At 31.9% G+C, this 19,056-nt stretch overlaps 3 protein-coding genes and 1 long non-coding RNA gene across 8 annotated transcripts; 2 read left to right on the plus strand and 2 right to left on the minus strand.

The window, feature by feature from the left end:
- Nucleotides 1–1,610: 1,610 nt before the first annotated feature.
- Nucleotides 1,611–4,925, plus strand: LOC100811698 (signal recognition particle 54 kDa protein 2). The gene is made up of 8 exons (XM_003528261.5): nt 1,611–2,124; nt 2,207–2,360; nt 2,898–3,048; nt 3,128–3,276; nt 3,404–3,504; nt 3,634–3,791; nt 3,950–4,064; nt 4,183–4,925. The coding sequence occupies exons 1-8, from the start codon at nt 1,794–1,796 to the stop codon at nt 4,509–4,511; spliced, it is 1,488 nt and encodes a 495-aa protein (XP_003528309.1). The 5' UTR covers nt 1,611–1,793; the 3' UTR covers nt 4,512–4,925.
- Nucleotides 4,926–6,269: 1,344 nt separating this feature from the next.
- Nucleotides 6,270–10,026, plus strand: LOC100812231 (mediator of RNA polymerase II transcription subunit 7-like). 2 transcript variants are annotated; one of them, XM_006582879.4, is made up of 5 exons: nt 6,270–6,948; nt 7,026–7,095; nt 7,581–7,747; nt 7,868–7,941; nt 9,646–10,026. In XM_006582879.4, exons 1-5 carry the CDS (start codon nt 6,814–6,816, stop codon nt 9,704–9,706), a joined length of 507 nt encoding a protein of 168 aa, XP_006582942.1. In that variant the 5' UTR covers nt 6,270–6,813; the 3' UTR covers nt 9,707–10,026.
- An 817-nt stretch (nt 10,027–10,843) lies between these two features.
- On the minus strand, nt 10,844–11,762 carry LOC102662495 (uncharacterized). The gene is made up of 3 exons (XR_415043.4): nt 11,493–11,762; nt 11,270–11,395; nt 10,844–11,075 (listed from the first exon to the last, which is right to left on the minus strand). It is a non-coding gene; the product is annotated as an uncharacterized lncRNA (long non-coding RNA).
- A 1,970-nt stretch (nt 11,763–13,732) lies between these two features.
- On the minus strand, nt 13,733–18,059 carry LOC100813137 (uncharacterized). 4 transcript variants are annotated; one of them, NM_001253142.1, is made up of 5 exons: nt 17,511–17,843; nt 16,393–16,528; nt 15,931–16,154; nt 14,619–14,792; nt 13,733–14,053 (listed from the first exon to the last, which is right to left on the minus strand). In NM_001253142.1, the coding sequence occupies exons 1-5, from the start codon at nt 17,670–17,672 to the stop codon at nt 13,967–13,969; spliced, it is 783 nt and encodes a 260-aa protein (NP_001240071.1). In that variant the 5' UTR covers nt 17,673–17,843; the 3' UTR covers nt 13,733–13,966. The 4 variants fall into 4 exon arrangements, with proteins under 4 accessions (NP_001240071.1, XP_040872822.1, XP_040872820.1 ...); XM_041016888.1 differs by having other exon boundaries at nt 13,777–14,053; nt 16,671–17,996; XM_041016886.1 differs by lacking the exon at nt 13,733–14,053 and adding an exon at nt 14,354–14,457 and having other exon boundaries at nt 17,511–18,059.
- Between the last annotated feature and the right edge of the window lie 997 nt (nt 18,060–19,056).

Here is a 19,056-nt window from a genome sequence, read left to right on the forward strand (position 1 = left end):
CTTCGACTCAAATCAAAAATGTGTTTTTGCTTTTTCACTTTAAAGTTTAAACACTTAGCTAATTACTCACTTTGGGGAACTTAAATCATTACGTCCAATTGTTTGAAAAGAATTTATAATATATTTGTTTCACTAAAAATTACAATTGTACTGTGTTTGCTAATTCATTAGTTATGCACTTTTTATCTCATTTTTATGTCAAACATGTATTCAAACACACTATAATTCTATTTTTGACAATACAAATTTTAAACACAAGTAGGTAGAAAATATTGTTTTCATCTAGTGCGAAACATCAATTTGACATGGATAATAGTTAAAACATATATGCAATTAGCTCATTTTTAATTTGAAAAAAAAAGACATTTTGAGAAAAAAAATTAAAATATTAGTGGAAATTTTTTATTTTTTTTTAGTTTTACACCACATATACGGTCAGCAGTAAAATTATCTCTATAAATATTTAATGTAATTATATATTTAAAATCCAAAATTACTAACTAAACTAAAAATAAATTCATATTAATTAATTGATTCCCATGCTTGATGACAATAAAATTTGTTTAGTAATAGTTAATTTATCAGTATTTATGTTACAATATCATCTTTCTTGTTATTTAAGAGTTTTTAATATGTGTTGAAGTGCTGCAACTCAAGTTCTCTCTATCTCCCATAACTTGAAAACTTGACTCTACCTCCCAAGTTTAGCAGTTGTTTCAATGATGCTACAAACTTTGAAGTTCAAAAGCTCTCATCTTGAACTAACGTTTATGAACATCCATTATCTTCTTCGGCTACCTCCACAACTCACGAACGGACAAGAGATATAAGTTGCAGCTCACACTTACCTTAGTCTTTCATCTTTCTCCTTTGCTTCTACTTAAATATCCGACCCTAATGAAATATTTATTTTGGTATTTTATAGCTTAACCAATGCTCCCCTTAAAGATACACTTATCTATAAAAAAAAATGATAAATTAATTTATCAGTACTCTAATTTATTTGTTAGATTTGATTTGATTTTTTATTTTTTTTTAAAATTTAATTCTGCATTCTAAATTAGATTAACATGGTAAAGAAACTGCATTTTGTAGTTATTTAAAATTATTTAATATTAATATTGTTAAGAAATTGTATTTTATAATTATTTAAAATTATTTAATGACGATTTTAAACGATCATAACACACACATTTAGATAATAAAATCAAATTTAAATGACATATTACTCAAATTAATTTAGATAATTGAATTAAATTAAACTAATTTTAAAAATTAGAAAATTAAATTGAATAAAAAATTAAAAGACTAAATCAAATCAACTTTAAAAATCAAATAATCAAATTAAACTAAAAAATAGAAAAATAAAATTAGAGAAAAAATTAATTTAACAAAAAATAAACTACTCATTTTTTATTAAAAGACTCAATTTTTCTGAAAAAAAAAACTCAATTTCAAATTTAGATACTAAAATCATTAATTATGAGAACTAAAATTACATTCTATACAGATAAGGTAACAAAGACATCAATTTTTTTTTTTTTTTAGCATAACTACATTAAGCCTAATTTTAACTTATAACATTAGATTTTTATTTTTATAACTATACTTGATTTAAAAGAAAAAAAAAACATCAAAAGTGAAGGGTGGGCGTGTAAACTAAACGGACAGGGGATATTTGGATTTGGTTTTCTTTCACCGGCGGCGAAGGTAAGGTGGTGCAAACAAACAAAAAACCCTAATTCTCGAATATCAGATCGGCGATCGGAGGAAGAATCTGAAGTTGGGCGAAGATGGTTCTCGCGGAGTTAGGAGGGAGCATTTCGCGTGCTCTTCAGCAGATGAGCAATGCGACGATCATCGACGAGAAAGTCCTCAACGATTGCCTCAACGACATCACGCGCGCGCTTCTCCAATCCGATGTTCAGTTCAAGCTCGTCCGCGACATGCAGACCAACATCAAGAACATTGTCAACCTCGAAGACCTCGCCGCAGGTCACAACAAGCGCAGGATCATCCAGCAGGCCGTCTTCAACGAGCTCTGCAAGATCCTCGATCCCGGAAAACCCTCTTTTACCCCTAAAAAGGGCAAAACCAGCGTCGTCATGTTCGTTGGCCTGCAAGGTTCGTTTTTTCTTTTTTAATTGTATGATGATGTTATGCGCAATAGGAATGACGATATTGATGCTCGTGGTGTGTGCTTCAGGATCTGGCAAAACGACGACGTGTACGAAATACGCGTTTTATCATCAGAAGAAAGGGTGGAAGCCTGCTCTGGTGTGTGCGGATACGTTCAGAGCTGGTGCTTTTGATCAGTTGAAGCAAAACGCTACTAAAGCGAAGATCCCTTTCTATGGAAGGTACACGCCGGTTTTAACTGTTGTTGGATATGAGATGACTCGTTAGAAAGACAGAGATGGTTGGGTTTAACTGTAGACTTATTGTTCTTTTGTTGAACATGCTGCACATATACCTGTTGAATGTTAATATTAAAGTTAAGGTTGTGGATTTGCAGTTGTATTTCTGTATAGATCGTGCCTTGGATGGTTGTATTTGTTATGATGTTTTGAAACTATTATTCCAAGAGAATTGCTGATTCTTTTTCGAGGCACAAATTGAAGATTTGCTTCGAGAAAAATGTTGATAGTTGTTAGAGATTGGAATTGCTTTGCAGTCTACAATTATTATGTTGGGTTAGAATTTGATAACTTATTTTTTTGGTAAGAATTTGGCCTTCTGGCAAGTAAGGACATTTCAGCTTGTTTTGGGATATTATTTGGCTTCAAGTATGTAATAAGTGAGGAACAGAGTGCTTGCTTCTATGTCAATTGCACTTCATTGCCCATGATCTTCATACTCGAGTAATTTTTTGGTTTCTATGGCCAATTCTTCTGCAGCTATATGGAGTCAGATCCTGTGAAAATTGCTGTGGAAGGGGTTGAACGATTCAAGCAAGAAAACTGTGATCTTATAATTGTTGACACTAGTGGGCGGCACAAGCAAGAAGCTGCTCTTTTTGAAGAAATGCGCCAAGTTTCAGAAGCAACGGTATTTTCTGTATAGATACTGTGTTAATTTCTGTTTCCATTAGTCAATTAGCTCTAATATCTTCTGTTGCATTGTTCAGAAACCAGATCTTGTTATATTCGTTATGGATAGCAGTATCGGTCAGGCTGCTTTTGATCAGGCTCAAGCATTTAAACAGAGTGTTGCAGTTGGAGCTGTCATTGTCACTAAAATGGATGGCCATGCAAAGGGTGGTGGGGCTCTTAGTGCGTAAGTATCACCTGGATAATTGTATTGTATTTACATGATTTCATATCAACTTGTGTAAATATGATGTGTGTTGTGGTTTAAATCCTAATCTTATGATTTGTGAATCTAATTAATTTTGTATGCTCAGTGTAGCAGCAACAAAGAGTCCTGTCATATTCATTGGAACTGGAGAACACATGGATGAATTTGAAGTTTTTGATGTTAAACCATTTGTCAGTCGTCTACTAGGTGGGTGCTTTCTGCCTTTTTTCTTGACATGAGTATTGGGTTATGCCTCACTTTTTTAAGTATATGCTAAGCATGTGTCAGTTCCCTTAAATATTAATTCTTAGTCTTGGCCAATGACTTTTGATCTAGGCATGGGAGACTGGTCTGGGTTCATGGATAAAATTCATGAAGTTGTTCCTATGGATCAACAACCTGAACTGCTTCAAAAGCTGTCAGAAGGAAACTTCACCTTGAGGATTATGTATGAGCAGTTTCAGAACTTACTTAAAATGGGTCCCATCAGCCAGGTTACCTCCCTTATTATATTTGATTATTTTATTATTATACACTCAAAATTTTACATTCCATGCACTGAATAGATACTAATTGGCTGCTTGGTTGGTTACTTTGTAATGAGAGGCTGCTCAATTTTTTTTGGTGACAATTTCTTTGTTGATTTATGTAGGTCTTTTCTATGCTACCAGGATTTAGTGCTGAATTAATGCCAAAAGGCCGTGAGAAGGAAAGCCAGGCAAAAATTAAACGTTACATGACAATGATGGACTCGATGACAAATGAAGGCAAGCATTTGATTTTTTGGCCTTTTTGAGAAGATCAACTTTTTGCATGCTAAATTCATTGTTCTTATTGAAATAGCGCACCTTTGCCTGCTAACTTTAATGTTTAATATGTTTTCAGAGTTGGATAGTTCAAACCCAAAGCTCATGAATGAGTCCCGAATGATGCGAATAGCTCGAGGTTCTGGTCGTCCAGTTAGGGAAGTAATGGAAATGTTAGAAGAGTACAAACGTCTTGCAAAGATATGGAGCAAAATGAAAGGGCTTAAAATACCTAAGAAGGGTGAAATGAGCGCCTTATCCCGAAATATGAATGCTCAACACATGAGCAAAGTCCTCCCTCCTCAGATGCTAAAGCAAATTGGAGGCATGGGTGGGTTACAAAGCTTGATGAAGCAGATGGGGTCTGCTAAAGATATGATGGGAATGTTTGGCGGTGGTGGTGATTAGTAGATTGGCTGTGGCATATGAGCTGAGGATTGTTTCTGATCTGTACTACAAACTCTAATACTTCACAAGAACTCATCGTTGTGAAATTATGCTGTTCACATGGAATTCGGATGTATTGTTTTGTCAATCAACCTGCAGCATCTCAATGGTGGAAATAGTTCCTTTCAATTTTACCTTAAGATCCTTTCTTCTGTAAAACTAAGCCCCCTTATTTTCCTTTTTCTGTATATTTTTGTCTTTAGGTGAAGTCAAAGCAATTTTATAGCGAATTGGAAATTTTCTTGTAGTTGTAACATTATAAATAAGTTATATATTGCTCCTCTCTGAATATATTGAATAAGGTGAAGTTAATTCTGACAGTAGTTTTGTATTTGCAATTCATGAGTGAAATGTGGTTAATCACATTAGCCTCAACCAGACATTAACCCAGTCTAATATTATATCCATGTGTCTTTGATTGCTTCTTTGTTCTTTCTTTTTCTATATAATATGTATATATATATATATATATATATATATATATATATATATATATATTTTTTTTTTTATTTATTTATTTATTTATTTTTTATTTATTAGTTATTACCTGGTTTGCCTCTCCTCTGGTCGCTTCCAATGTTGTTTTAATGTTTGAGTTAACCTTAACCATATGATGGCTATTATCCTGTTTTGTTACTGTCTAGGTGCGATACAAGTGACTAACTAGTAGTTTGGATCCTTTAAAAGCATGACTCCACTCGACTCTTGAGTCAATTATGCTCAAGCGACCATTTCAGCTGTATAGATACCCCTAAATCTAATTCCAGATCTAAAAAAAAGGTTAAATTAATTTTTTGTTTCACTAATTTATTTTTAGGGTTGGTCCTCTAATTTTTAAAATTAGTTTGATTTAGTTCTCTAATTTTTTTATTCAACTTGATGATCTAATTTTTAAAATCAAATCAATTTGATTCTACTATTTAAATTAATGAGTGATCATTCCATCTAAATTTGATTTTATCATCTAAATGAATGTTTTCGTAGCGATTTAAAATCATTTTTATGTAGTTTTAAATAATCACAATTTAATTTTTTAACAATGTTGATTTAATTTAAACAGCAGGATCAACTGGAATTAATTTTAAAAATTAGAGAATTAAATTGAATAAAAAAATTAGATAACCAAATCCAACCTAAAAAATAAATTAGAGGAATAATAAGCTAATTTTTTTAAAAAATATTGTGATCTGTTGTGCCTTTTAAAAGCTTTGAGCTACTTATGTTAGAAGTAGATTTTATTGGAATAGTGCTTTCCCCACAAAGTCTGCAAAATTTTAACAACCTATTTTGGCACATAGTTAAGAACATCATGGTATATGTTTTAAGGTCAAATTTATGGTTAAGTTTAATATGAACATACATTTTAATGACAATGAACGATTTAAAATTAATTCTATTAAAATTAGTTTTACATAGCTTTAAACAAACTGTCCCTATAGCTAATTTTATCAAAAAATTCACTTATCGACGCGTCTAAAAGATGTGGCATTACTTGACAACAAGCATTGTGAAGTTTGATACGACATAGGAGACTTGCACACTAACGATCATATGAATTCGCACCTCATGCTTTTTAGTTTTTTTTAGTAGACATACAAAAAGTATTTTATTTGAAGTACACCGTTATTTTTATTAGGCTATTCCATTTTGATTTGGTAGTTTCATTGTGGAATTTTCTGTATTTCTTTTGAGTGTGCGGCTTGTTTTCATCATTTATCTTCTCTTTTTTTTTTTTTAAGTTTAACCTTTTTTATAAAAAAAGTATTTTAATTTTTTATGTTTTTAAAATGATTTATTTTAATCCTTTCATTAATATAGATTTAACTTCGTTAATAATTTAAAGATATTACATGTTTCTGTTACATGTTGGCTTTTATATAAACAAGATATATAAGAGGATTCTTTTAGCTTATTTTTTTTAAAGAAGAATAAACATATTTAAAGATAATCTTACATCACAATTTAATTTATTCACCATAAATCTAATATGTAATTTATATATCTAAATATATTCATTTGTTATAAATATCAATTGTAATACAATTTATATTTATATATTTAGAAAATTTTAATTATACGAAAATAAACATTTATGTGGTATAATATATATTCTAAAATGTTAATATTATCATTGAAATATATTTATTATAACGAAAAATACTTTATTTAATTGTATAAGAATATATTTATCAAAAAGAAAATATTAGAATTTGATTTGATTCGTCTTTCTCTCTCTCTGACTCGAAATTTTGCAGATCTGGAAATGGCGACGGCAACGTACCCTCCACCGCCACCTTATTACAGACTTTACAAAGATTACTTGCAAAACCCTAAGTCTGCTCCCGACCCTCCACCGCCTATTGAAGGCACTTATCTTTGTTTTGGAGCCAATTACACCGTATGTATCACAATCCATGCTTCTTCTAATTAGGGTTTCTTCTTATTAACCTTTTTTCTTCTTTCTTCATATCATAGACTAGTGATGTTCTACCAACCTTGGAAGAACAAGGGGTGCGCCAGCTCTATTCTAAGGGCCCTAATGTTGGTAAGCTTTAACCTTTCAATGCTTCTGCTGATCCTTGCTTCCTAATGTTGGTAAGCTTTGTCTGCTCTTTGTTGCCATAGGTTCGGTATTTTATATTATCATTATTATGTTGCAAAATACTCGGTCACATTTTCATCCTTTTTTGGAAATTCCATTATGGGAAAGTGGAATCACTGAGGCACGAACCTAGAACAGAAACAAATCAATTACAGCTTTGCATGCTCTGCTTTTTCAAATTGGGTATTCATTCCCTTACTTTGTAGGTTGGTATATTACATGTTGAGCTACTGTTGTGATATTGCTCGTTACTCCAGAATGATATATACAACTTACATCCATGTCATAAAGTGAGTGATTTCAAAAGGGTCCAGTGTCCATGATATATTTTCTCTTTTATTATAAGTTGCTTTAGCATAACCATTTCAAGATTCTTTAGTTTTTCTTTTATGTTCCATCCTTTAGTAAAAGATTCTGATCTTGTATAGATTTCAAGAAGGAGCTGAGGTCACTCAACGGAGAGTTGCAACTACACGTTTTGGAGCTTGCTGATATTCTTATTGAGAGACCTTCACAGTATGCAAGGAGAGTAGAAGAAATTTCAACAGTATTCAAAAACTTACACCACCTTTTAAATTCATTGCGTCCTCATCAGGTATAGTATGCATTCTTCCATACAGCTAACTCTTAGGAAATATGCTTGCCTTTGACTGGCAGGCTGTTGTTCTCTTTCCGTCATGTGAGGTTTTAAGTGTATCTTGTATTTACTCTGTAGGCGAGAGCAACATTGATTCATATTTTGGAACTTCAGATACAGCGCCGTAAACAAGCAGTGGAGGACATAAAGAGGTATATTTTATATTTCCTTATTGTTTTCTTAATTTCATATGAACCCTAAGGAATCTAGTGCTCTGGTACCATGATAGTGAAATGTCTCTGTTCTATCAATTTGAGAGCCTTTAACAATTTAGTTGGTTTCTATGGGTGGTAATTGCACCCATTTATCCACTAACCATCCAATTTATCCAATTTCTAGGGGATCAACAATTACTATTGGATGGTTAATAAACCATCAGCCATGTTTTTTAGACCAATGGGTCAAGATATTGGATCAATGATTGTCATAAAGACAGGTTTTTATGGAACAATGCTCATAAGGAGAGAAATATTAAAGTTGTGTTGATAAGTAGAAGAGTATAAAAAGTGAAACTTACAAGTATTTTTGAATGGATGGATTGATTTCAGGGAGAGAAGAGTTCCTGTTTTTCATCAATATTCTAAATGGAATATATTTCATTATAAATTTAAAATTTGATCCTTCAATTTTTAATCACAGAAGGATGCCCTATTAATTGATTGATTTCCTTTGATAACATATGCGACACCTTACAAATAGCCCATAACTTCTTAGAGTTCTCCCTCCTAGGTTCATGTACCCATACCGGCTAACCTTAATAACTGCACTATACCTCTTCAAACGAATTTTAATATACTTAGTAACATCATGCTGTATCCCTTTTAAGTTTCATGCTTTCAGCAATGTAAACTTTACCTTCTTGAAACCATGGAAGACCACAAGAAAGTTGGAACTGTTAGTAATGTTGTTGAAACTGATAATGCAGACATCATCTGGCATTCCTGTGATAATTTCTGTTCCCAAACATTTTCCAATGAAGTACATAGTCATTTTCTGGGGTGTTGGTGGTGGTGGTGGGTCAGGCACTCAAGTCTAATTGATTAATTTTTCTACAGTCCCAATGAAGCAGCACTTGCATTGTGACTACTTTTTTGTGTAAAAGATGTGATTTTGGTCTCCCGCCGCCAAACCAAACAAGTGTTTCATTATCCATTTTATACTGATAACCAGAATTCATAGCATCTCACATTTTTCTTTTTTTACAACCTTCTTATTTCTAAAATTTTGGGACTTACAAGACTATTCTCAATGTATCTTGGTTAAGTTCCATGAGCTATGGGTGAAAAAATGGCTGTGATGCTTTTGAAAATTGATTGGTCTGAATTGTAAGATTTTATAGTTGGTGCACTAAATATGAGGCAAAAGCTCAAATGGGGAAGGAACCATAATTTCTTAACATTTATTAGGTAGTGTTGGCTTTTGGTATTATTTGTGTGGCTAGGAGATAGGTTACCAGATCTTTTACTACCTTCATTTCCCTTGCTTATCTAGTTTTGCTTTGGTGAAAATTAAGCAGCTATTTTTCTTTTATTAAATACTAATGTGTGATTGGGACGGTATTTTATTGTGTTCTTGTCAGAGTAAAACACTATTTTGTTTCCTAAAAGCATTGGGGTCAGTCATGTGAGTCTGTAAAAGATGAAAATCACCTTTCTGTTCTGAAAGATGAAAAGGGCCATCTAGTCCTTTTTAGGGACCAAATTAATCAATATTTTCATTTTTCAGGTTGAAAATGGTGATTTCTATTTTAACGGGACGAATGTGATCAACCCCAAATCTTCTAGGGACCAAAATGATGTTTGACTTGTTCTTGTCATTATTAGTCTTTTCTATTCTAACTTAATCTCTATTTGCAGGAGGAGAGAAGAAGCACGAAGGCTCCTTAACGAGTCCTTGGCAACACTTGATGGCCATTAGAGCATTCTATCTTGTATTCACAGCAAGAATCTACTGAGGAAATTAATTTTATTTGAAAAATGAATTTGGACCTCTAGATTTTAACAAATGAAAAGATTAAAACAAGTTGTGCAGCTTCCTCAAAAATGGTCACTTGACATAACTGGCTCGCGCTTGTTCTTCTTGATGAAGGCTGTTTTGCAGCATGCATGTGCAGAGATATTAGAAACAGAAGAATTGTTAGTAGTGTATAAAGTCTTAACTATTAATGGATGGACCTATCAGATTGTTGTCCACATTACCATCATTATTTATATCAATTTAGGATAGTGTTATGACGAGTTTTTCTTATTGAATATTATTTAAATACTATTATAGTACCCTTCTTTCTTTCAATAACATGATGGGTTTTCCTATCCGTGAAAAATTATTTTAAGTAACTAAGCATTCAGTAATTATTGGTGATATTTATACATGTCAATTATATATTAAAGGCTAAAATATTTATTCATGATAAATTAACAATTTTCTAAGGTATGTTATTTTTTGTAATTAGAAAATCGTCACTATTTATTTAGAATTTTAAGTTATAATTTTTTACAATTAAAAATCAAAAGAATTAATTAAATTTCTTTTTTAAAAAATAGCAGATTTAATTCAAAACGTGACCAACCATTAACACATCAATTAAAGAAAAAAAAAATCTTCATTTCCCTCAAATATCTCCTTTTAACAGGATAAGATAATTTTGGATATAGAACATATTTTAGCCTTTATTAAATTTAAGTCATAATCTCAGCTCTGGTTAATCAACTAAATACAAAAAAGAAAGTAGAGCTTAAACTTCTTATCAGATAAGTATTAGAGCTTCCTCAAATGGGTAATTCTGTAAAAAAAGGGCACCAACAAGAAAGTCATAATCTCAGCTCTGGTTAATCAACTAAATGCAAAAAAAAAAAAAAAAAAAGTCTCTCCTGCAAGGAATCAGTTCCTACTAAAAAAAACATTAGAATATGACCTATTCTCAAACCTAATCAGAGGCAGAACTATTAATCCTTTTAAGAGGTCACGTTCTACCACAAGATTCTTTAAGTCCATACCACTAAACTAAAATGACTTGGATGTTTTTTTTATTTTGGAGAGTACTACAAAAATAAGTAGTCGGAATTAAAATTTTCAACTTACAAAAGATTGAGGGTACACAAATAAATCAATGAAAACAAAATATCAAAATGTAACACAAAACTAACAAGAGACCATTATTACCCTGCAATGTCCTTCAATTTCTTCCACAGGTCATAATGATCTTCAAGTTGTGCAGTTTGTTCCGCCACTGTTGCTACTGTACTTTCAACATTTTGAGCTGCAGGACCTTCAGGACTTCTTTCTGCTGAAAGTAGCATCATGGTTAACAACTCGAATATCTAAAATATACTCATTACCTTAAAAAAATTGTTTATTGCAACTTGAAAATGGTGTCAAAAGGTATAACAAAATGGCTTTCTTTCGAAATGTTGAATGTGCACTTTGTTGAAAAAGAAAAGCAAGCACAGATAATTAGCAAATAATAAAGAAGCCACCTACTAGAAGAGCGGGTTTTAAGACAAGATTTTGAATGGCTGCTTGTTGTGTCACGAAGCAAAGAAACTTCTTCAAGCAACTCATGTTCCATTGACTGAAGACAAAATGCAGAGGCAAATTGATAGCATCCTATAATGAGGGAGGGAGCCAACAAAAAATTATTTAGAAGTCACCCATTACCTGATATGTATAGGCATTGTAACTTTGACAGTAAACAAGTGGTTACCACATATTGATGGTTTGTTTAATTTTGGTGCATCTTTCCTTGCTAGGATTAGGACATCTCCAGGTTGGGTACCAGGAGGTATTTGAAGTTCAGAAATGCCTTCAACTGTCTTCACCTATTAACATACCAAAAATTAAATTGATCGATAGCATTAGGTAACATTTCGGCATTGACACTTAAAAATGGCAAAGAGAAAAGGAATCAAGCAAATATCAAATCTTAAATTCAATATTACAAAAAAGATAAAATCCCATATAAGAAATATGAAAAGGGGCCCATTAGTGTCAAATGCACAAGAGGTAAATTTGTTTTATTTATCAAAAATTATTATTATAAACATCTTTCAAAAAATGACTTCAAAACATCAATTCTGACTTTTTTAAAAACAAGTGAATTGTGTTACATAAATATAAATTATAAACACTTATAGGTGTAACAAAGCCTTCACCAGCAAGATTTATCGATGGCCAAAAGAAACAGAGAAGAAGTTACTCCCCTGTATCACTGTTATTTATCATCATATTCATGACATAGTTTCCATCTCAAGAGGAAGAAGCGAGCGCTTCTAAGTTTGTTTGTGTGGGAAAATGAAGAGTTTATGGCAATCGTGCGGTACGTGCCACGGTGCCAAGAACACCAAGTACGTACTACTATGGGCACTACTTGAACTTGAAACATGAGAATGTAACAAGAAACAAAAAGGAAATCCATATATAATAGTAATATTTTTTTAGCAATATAATACAATTAATAAAGCACTAAACATGAGAAAAAAATTAAGAAAACTGAAAAAAAATTGTAATGTGAGATTGAATCCGTTTATAAATGTTGATGGTTAGTTATTGATTAATAATAAGAGTTTAATTTTCACAATGTTACTAATATATAAAAAAATTTATACTCTCAATTCATTAAAAATTATTTTAAACATAATTTATTATAAAAGTAAATATTCTCACTAATTGTATATAATAATTTGTGATTGGACAATAATATAAAAAATATTTAGTGTTAACCTATTTTAATAATAAATTATACATGAAATACATGTATTACTTAAAAATACTAATTCAATAAATTAAATAATATTATAATTAAAGATACAAGATGAGTTGGATGGTTAAGAGAGGAGGAAAAAAGAAAAATGTTGTAGGTTTGATCCCCTCTACTAACAAAATTAATATTTGTTGATAAAAGAATAATATTATAATTAATCAACAAATAATAGTATAACTTAACACTAAAAGTATGTTTGCACTAATAAAAAAATAATTATGTTTCATTAAAAACTCTTGAAATTAAATTTGAAATGAAAATAAATAATATCAAGAAAAATTCTTTAAAATTAAAATAATTAGTTTAAAGAAGAGCTCTCCATTTTTTCCAATTATTTTAAATAACATTAATGGTTGGTCTAAAGAGTAGAAAAATTTGAAATCATGAAAAGAAGAATGGTAGCAATAAAACACACCTTAAATAACTTTTTTCTACTTGTTCATTTTGATTTACTATTTAAACTATCATTCTTTTTTATTTTAGTAGCCCACATTTTTTTATGTTTGATGTTTTATTTTAGTAATCACAAATGAAGATCCATTAAGTAAGACTTGTTATACTAACAAAGTATCACTTGATGAGAGTAAAACATTATTGATTACAAATCACTTAACTCAATGAGACAAGTACTAATGTCAAACAAAAAAAATATAATGTATTAAAATAAATAAAAATGATAATTTAGGCAGGAAAATGAAAATGCCCTTTGCAGGTAATAAAGCAGGTAATAAAAAGTAATTTAAGACATGATATACAATCTTTAAACCACTTTTATATTTGTTAAAATTTATTGAAAACGTGATAAAGGCTCATTAAACAAAAAATAAACCCATAAAAAATTTGATATTTAATGAAATTAATTAATAATAAAATGTGATCAAAAGAACGTGACAGAAGTGTGTAAATTCTTGTTAAAATTTTACAAAAGTTCTCTCAGATACATCCATGATTAAAAATACCCATACAAGTAATTCAAAACGTGGTATATACAATTCAATAAACAATCGACAAGAATTAATAATATATTTCAAATTTTAATTCCGATGTTTCACTTATAATTTAACTTATTTTGAAAAATAAATTTTATAATCACAAGAGAATTTTTAAAAAAAATGATCATTTTTTAGCCAAAAAGAGATTATCAAACTTCATCTAAAATATCAATTGCGACGGATAAAGGCTAACCTTGAACATCGTCGCAATCTCGCTAGACTACAACTCGAAATCATAAAATTCCAAACGGGGTAATTGAACTGAGTGACAGTATATTCGGATACTGTAGGATAGAATAACCTGAAGTCCTGAACTACAACAACGCTTGACCTTTGTAAGAAAGAGAGAAAAATAACACGACATAATTAATCAACCTGATGCAGCTATTTGCTGCCTTTATTATTACATTCTAAACATTCACCCCATTAGAAGACATCAGGTGGGAAGCGCCCAGGAAAGGGGTTGCTCTGTTGAGCCTGCTTCAAATGCATTGCCAAAGCATAGTTATTCACCTGTCAACAAATCAATGGATACAGAAATCATTAGCATTTAGATTTTTCATCCTAACTAATCTGTTTGTCTGAATTTGGCAATGGACCAATTTTAATTTGTAAACTAATTTCGTATGTTAAGATGCAATAATTGAGCATTGGCCTCTCCCTCTGTGTACGGAAAATGGAAGGAAAATGAGGGAAGACCGAGAATGGAAACTTCCAACACTCACTTGTAAACCTATAGATAGCAGATTACTAGATTGACTCTCAACCCAAAAGGGAGAGAAGTGGATGAAAGCAAGTGCAAGGTAATGATGCATTACTAGCCATTAGTATCCAAATGCGTCGGGTTCAGGAATGACCACAATCTCCATGATTACCATCGTTAACAGTGACATCATGTCCTTCCCTTCTATTTCTTCCTATGAAGGGAGGAGACATTAAATTTAAGCAGATTATATTTGAATTTCCAATATGTTTTTTTAAATTTATAAAACCAAATTAAAAGAGATAATAATTATTATATCCTTAGCTTAATGGGTCAGCTGTGGCTGAACAAAAAAGAGAAAAAGCTGATTCAAACCTCGAGGGTTCTAATCTGCTCCTGGTATTGAGACACCAATTGCTTCAAATGCTGTAACTCTTGGTTCTTAACCTCATAATCAGCAAATCGCTCATGCTGGATTCTAAAAGCATTTTTGAAAGAATTTTTCTCCTTAATTAACGCTTCAATTTGCTCTTTAAGCATCAAATTTTCCTGAAAATGAAAACATCTTCCAACAATTAAGATACAAGCTCAACCAGGAAGAAACACTATACATTTATATTGCTAATTATTCTAAGATATAACTCATAATAATATCAATATACAAGTCTGTAGAGAGATCAATTCTGCATCATAAAGATCATGGACCACCCAAAACCCAGTACTCTGATAATAAAAAGTAAAAACCATTTTTGAAAAGCCATCAGCAAAGATGCAGCTTAAGCATTATACTTCTGACTACTAGTTCATTTTTAAAAAAATTACACAATCTTTTTTTTTTATATGAAGACGCACTAAAGAGTATTGATAGAAAATCAGACACAATACTTTGCATGCTTATTTGAAGAAGATCCATAGAAACAGATTGTCTAAGCACAGTAAGTTTCAGCCTCTCTTAAGTGTTATATTCGCATACAAGGAACAACAATAACAACAAACCACAAGCCTTTTTCCACTAGGTTTGGCTACATGAATCAAATAATGTCATAATGTTCTATTATAAATCATATCTATAGACAAACAAGTGACCTTCAAAACCCTCTTTATGGTTTTGTCCATAACTTTTCTTGACCTCCCTCTACCTCTATTTACAAGACTATCCTATATTTGATCTGCTCTCCTTCCTGAAGCTTCTACATGTCTTCTCCACATACACCCAAACCACCAAGGGCAAAATTCTACTATTTTTTCTACTTCAAGTATTACCCCAACTTTCTTTAATCTTGTCTAGTGTGCCCATACATCCAAGTCCAACACAGCATTCTCATCGGTGATACACTTGAATTTTTATTCTTGACTTCTTACCACTCAAAACTTACTTCCACATAATGTTTATTTTCTTGTTTATCCTCATATACAAAGTGAAACTAAAAAAGTATACACAATCATTACACAGAACAACAAAGTAAAAATAATAGGATGAACCGTCAACAGTAGAGTTCCTCCACAAACAAACCAGTCTCAAAACACTCAACATCATCCAACTGCTACTTCAGTTCAGATAGCGCCCTAGCCAATAGCATACATCATATAATCGAATTGTTCCTCTAAATGGACATTCACTTAGTGACATGCAAGACATCAGAGTTTGGTTGATAACATAAATCTTGAACGGTTCTAGTATGAATACCTTCTGAAGTGCATCAGTTGCCTCAGCCTTTGCTCTTTCACTGATTGATTTCTCTAGAACCTCCAGCATCCTGGCAGCACGGGCTCTAGCATCGTCAACACTAGTAGCAACCATCATTTCCCTGACAAAAAAGTCAATCCATTCTGCTCCATCTGCAGGAAGGTGATTGTTCAAAGCAGGCTGCTCCTCAGAAACAGAAGCATTTCCATCACCTTCCAATTTACCTGCAAAGTTTCACAAAACCATGTCAATTTCTCAGTTTCGTTACCAAAACCTGTGGACAATTTATTCAACTCTCATCCGCATTGCCTGGGTCAGCATAGAAGAGCAGTGCATTGGTACTGTGCCATAATGCAATTAACTAACAGTTAAAATATCCTATCATAGAACATGTAAAAGCAGAACTTCCTCGTAAAAGTTTAGTCTACTAAACATTCAATCGCACATGTCAACCAACCATACCTGCACCCAGATTAATGACAACCTCCGATTCTTCAGCAATTCCATTTCCATCGGCAGTTCCCAAGCAAAGCTCATTCAACCTCTTGATGGCAGCATCTATATCATTGCCACATTCTTGGAGAGCTCTCTCAAGAACCTGAAAGGCAACATAGCAACCGACAAGGTATATAAGAGAAAGAGAGTCATCTATATCAATCATGCTCCTTTCAAAGAACAAATCTAAAACATCACAAATAAATTGCAAATTGGACCATACGGCCGAGCGCCGTAAAACCGACCATTTCCTTTGATCGCTCACCCTATCACACTAACAGTTGAGATGCCCCAAGACCTCAAATAGTCAGTGGGCGTTGGGCCTTCAGGCTCAATATAATATTTATAAATCCTTCCTCGCACGTGGTTGAGGTACCATTGACCCCACCTCCCCCTCGCACGTGACTCAGGCCCCATTCACACCACTCCCGAAACTCACAAATAAAAAAGGAAACCGTTAGAAGACATATGATTGGGGATACTCCCAAAACTCACAAATAAAAAAGGAAGGAAGTTAGACAAAATGAGAAGAAACTTGGACAAAAAGAAACAAAGTGACTTAGACATTTTTTGTTGTTGTCAATAACCTCAAACCATCCAATCCAATATGCTCGTTAAATAGGCATGACCAGCCCAAGTGACCAATCAATCGAATATTGAATAATATGATCGATTGATTAATATGATTGTTAAATAGGCATGACCAGCCCAGGTGACACCAGGTCACGCAATGTATAGCTCTTGAGTTCATACTAAGCTTTAGGAGTCTCAGGTGAGTCTATTCTCGAGCATGAACACAAATCAATTGTGAAATTTTTGTCGGTACAATAAATCAAATGTGAATTTTCCTTCTCTCGACGAAAATCAAAATTTAAAAACAAATAGATTCATTAACTATTTTGCAGCTAGAAAAAAGAAAGATGAATACACACCGAACACCTTAATTAATAACAACAATATAATATGCCGAAGAAGATGAATTCTAATTCTAACCCTTCAATTACCCAGTTTCAAAGACGCAACTGAATTGAAATTGACATAATAAAGTAAAAGTCGAAAAAACATGAAAGGAATACAATACACACCAAGTCGTCCATGTGGGGAAAGAGAGGGCGAAGTTGGTCGATGGAAGAAGGAGGAGGGAATCGAATCGGCGAAGAGGAACAACGGAGCCTCTTGGAGAGTGGCGGAGAAGGAGGAAGCTCTTCGAAGAAAGATCTCTTGCTTCCGCACACAGCAGCAGACATCGTTCTTCAACGCTAAACTACTACTACCAATTTCCAATCGATCGCCTCCCTCCGATGCCAATTCAATCCAAACAAACGAAAAAACCCGGTTAGGGTTAGGGTTTCGGAACAACGAGAGTTATCGGAATCGAAAAGGGCTTTCGTGAGGGTTAGGTTCTGCGCTGTTCCTCCTGGGAGAGGTAAAGTGTAGAAACTTGAGGATTATTTATAGTGCTGTGCCACAGAGGTGACGAACCGAAACTGTATTCCACGTGCTTCCCCAGCGCGTTGGTTACCAACGATTCTTCTTCTGCAGGAAATTCTCTCCCTAAAAAACCCCTAACTGAATCAAGAGGTGGGGAGGGGAGGGGAGCGTCACTCGTTAATTTTTTAATATTTTGCAATCTACTAATAATTCGTATTATTATAATTGTGTTTTATGAGTATTAAGAGTTTTAGCTTACTTGCTTCATTTTCCTTTTTTTAGAAGAAAAAAAGGAACGTTACATTTTCATCAAATATATTTTAGAAAGATCCATTTCATATATTAAAAAGATAAATTACTTAATATCTTTTTTTTCTAGAGAATTACTTGATATTTTTTATGTAGGTTGAATTAATATATGGGGTTATATAAAGTTTTTTATTAAGTCTTTAAAGCAAAAAAAAAAAAACTTTAAAAAGTCCTAATTAAATCCATACACTCTAACACCATATTAAACTAATGACTTTGTTTTGATAGATAAATAAATTATATGTAACTTAAATGGAATACCAACCTTGCACATATATTCGTTACTAGTAAATTAAGTAGTATTAATATTATAGAAACTAATAATATCAAAATTAGAATTAATAAATAAATAATAGTATAAATTTACCGAATATTAATAAATAGTAATAATATTAAAATTCAAATTTCTAAATATGAATTTATATATATATATATATATATATATATCAAGAATGAAAGTTACACGTATTTGTAAATATTAAAATTAATATCAATGAATATAAATTAATAATATATACTAAGGACTAAAATTACTCAGATATTGAGTACTAGTAAGAAACTAATACAATATTATAAAATCAAATAAAGAATTATATTTTAAATAAATTTCTCTCGTGAAATTGTTGTTCTAATTTTTTTCTTTCCATATTTAGTGACTAAAATAAGATATTTTCATTGATGTAATAATTATTTTTTAAACATTTCACAAATTATTAATATAATGTTAATAATTATTACACTATTTTTATAATTTGACATACAACGTAATTTTTATTGATTGAATCATTGAATTATATTCACATATTATCAAGACCGTTTGTATTAAATTTTGTCAAAATTAAATAATAAAGTAATTAAATGATTTATATCTTAGTATACTTTGATATGTTT

Source organism: Glycine max, chromosome 7, assembly GCF_000004515.6.
Source record: "Glycine max cultivar Williams 82 chromosome 7, Glycine_max_v4.0, whole genome shotgun sequence".
NCBI classification, from domain to species: Eukaryota; Viridiplantae; Streptophyta; class Magnoliopsida; order Fabales; family Fabaceae; genus Glycine; species Glycine max.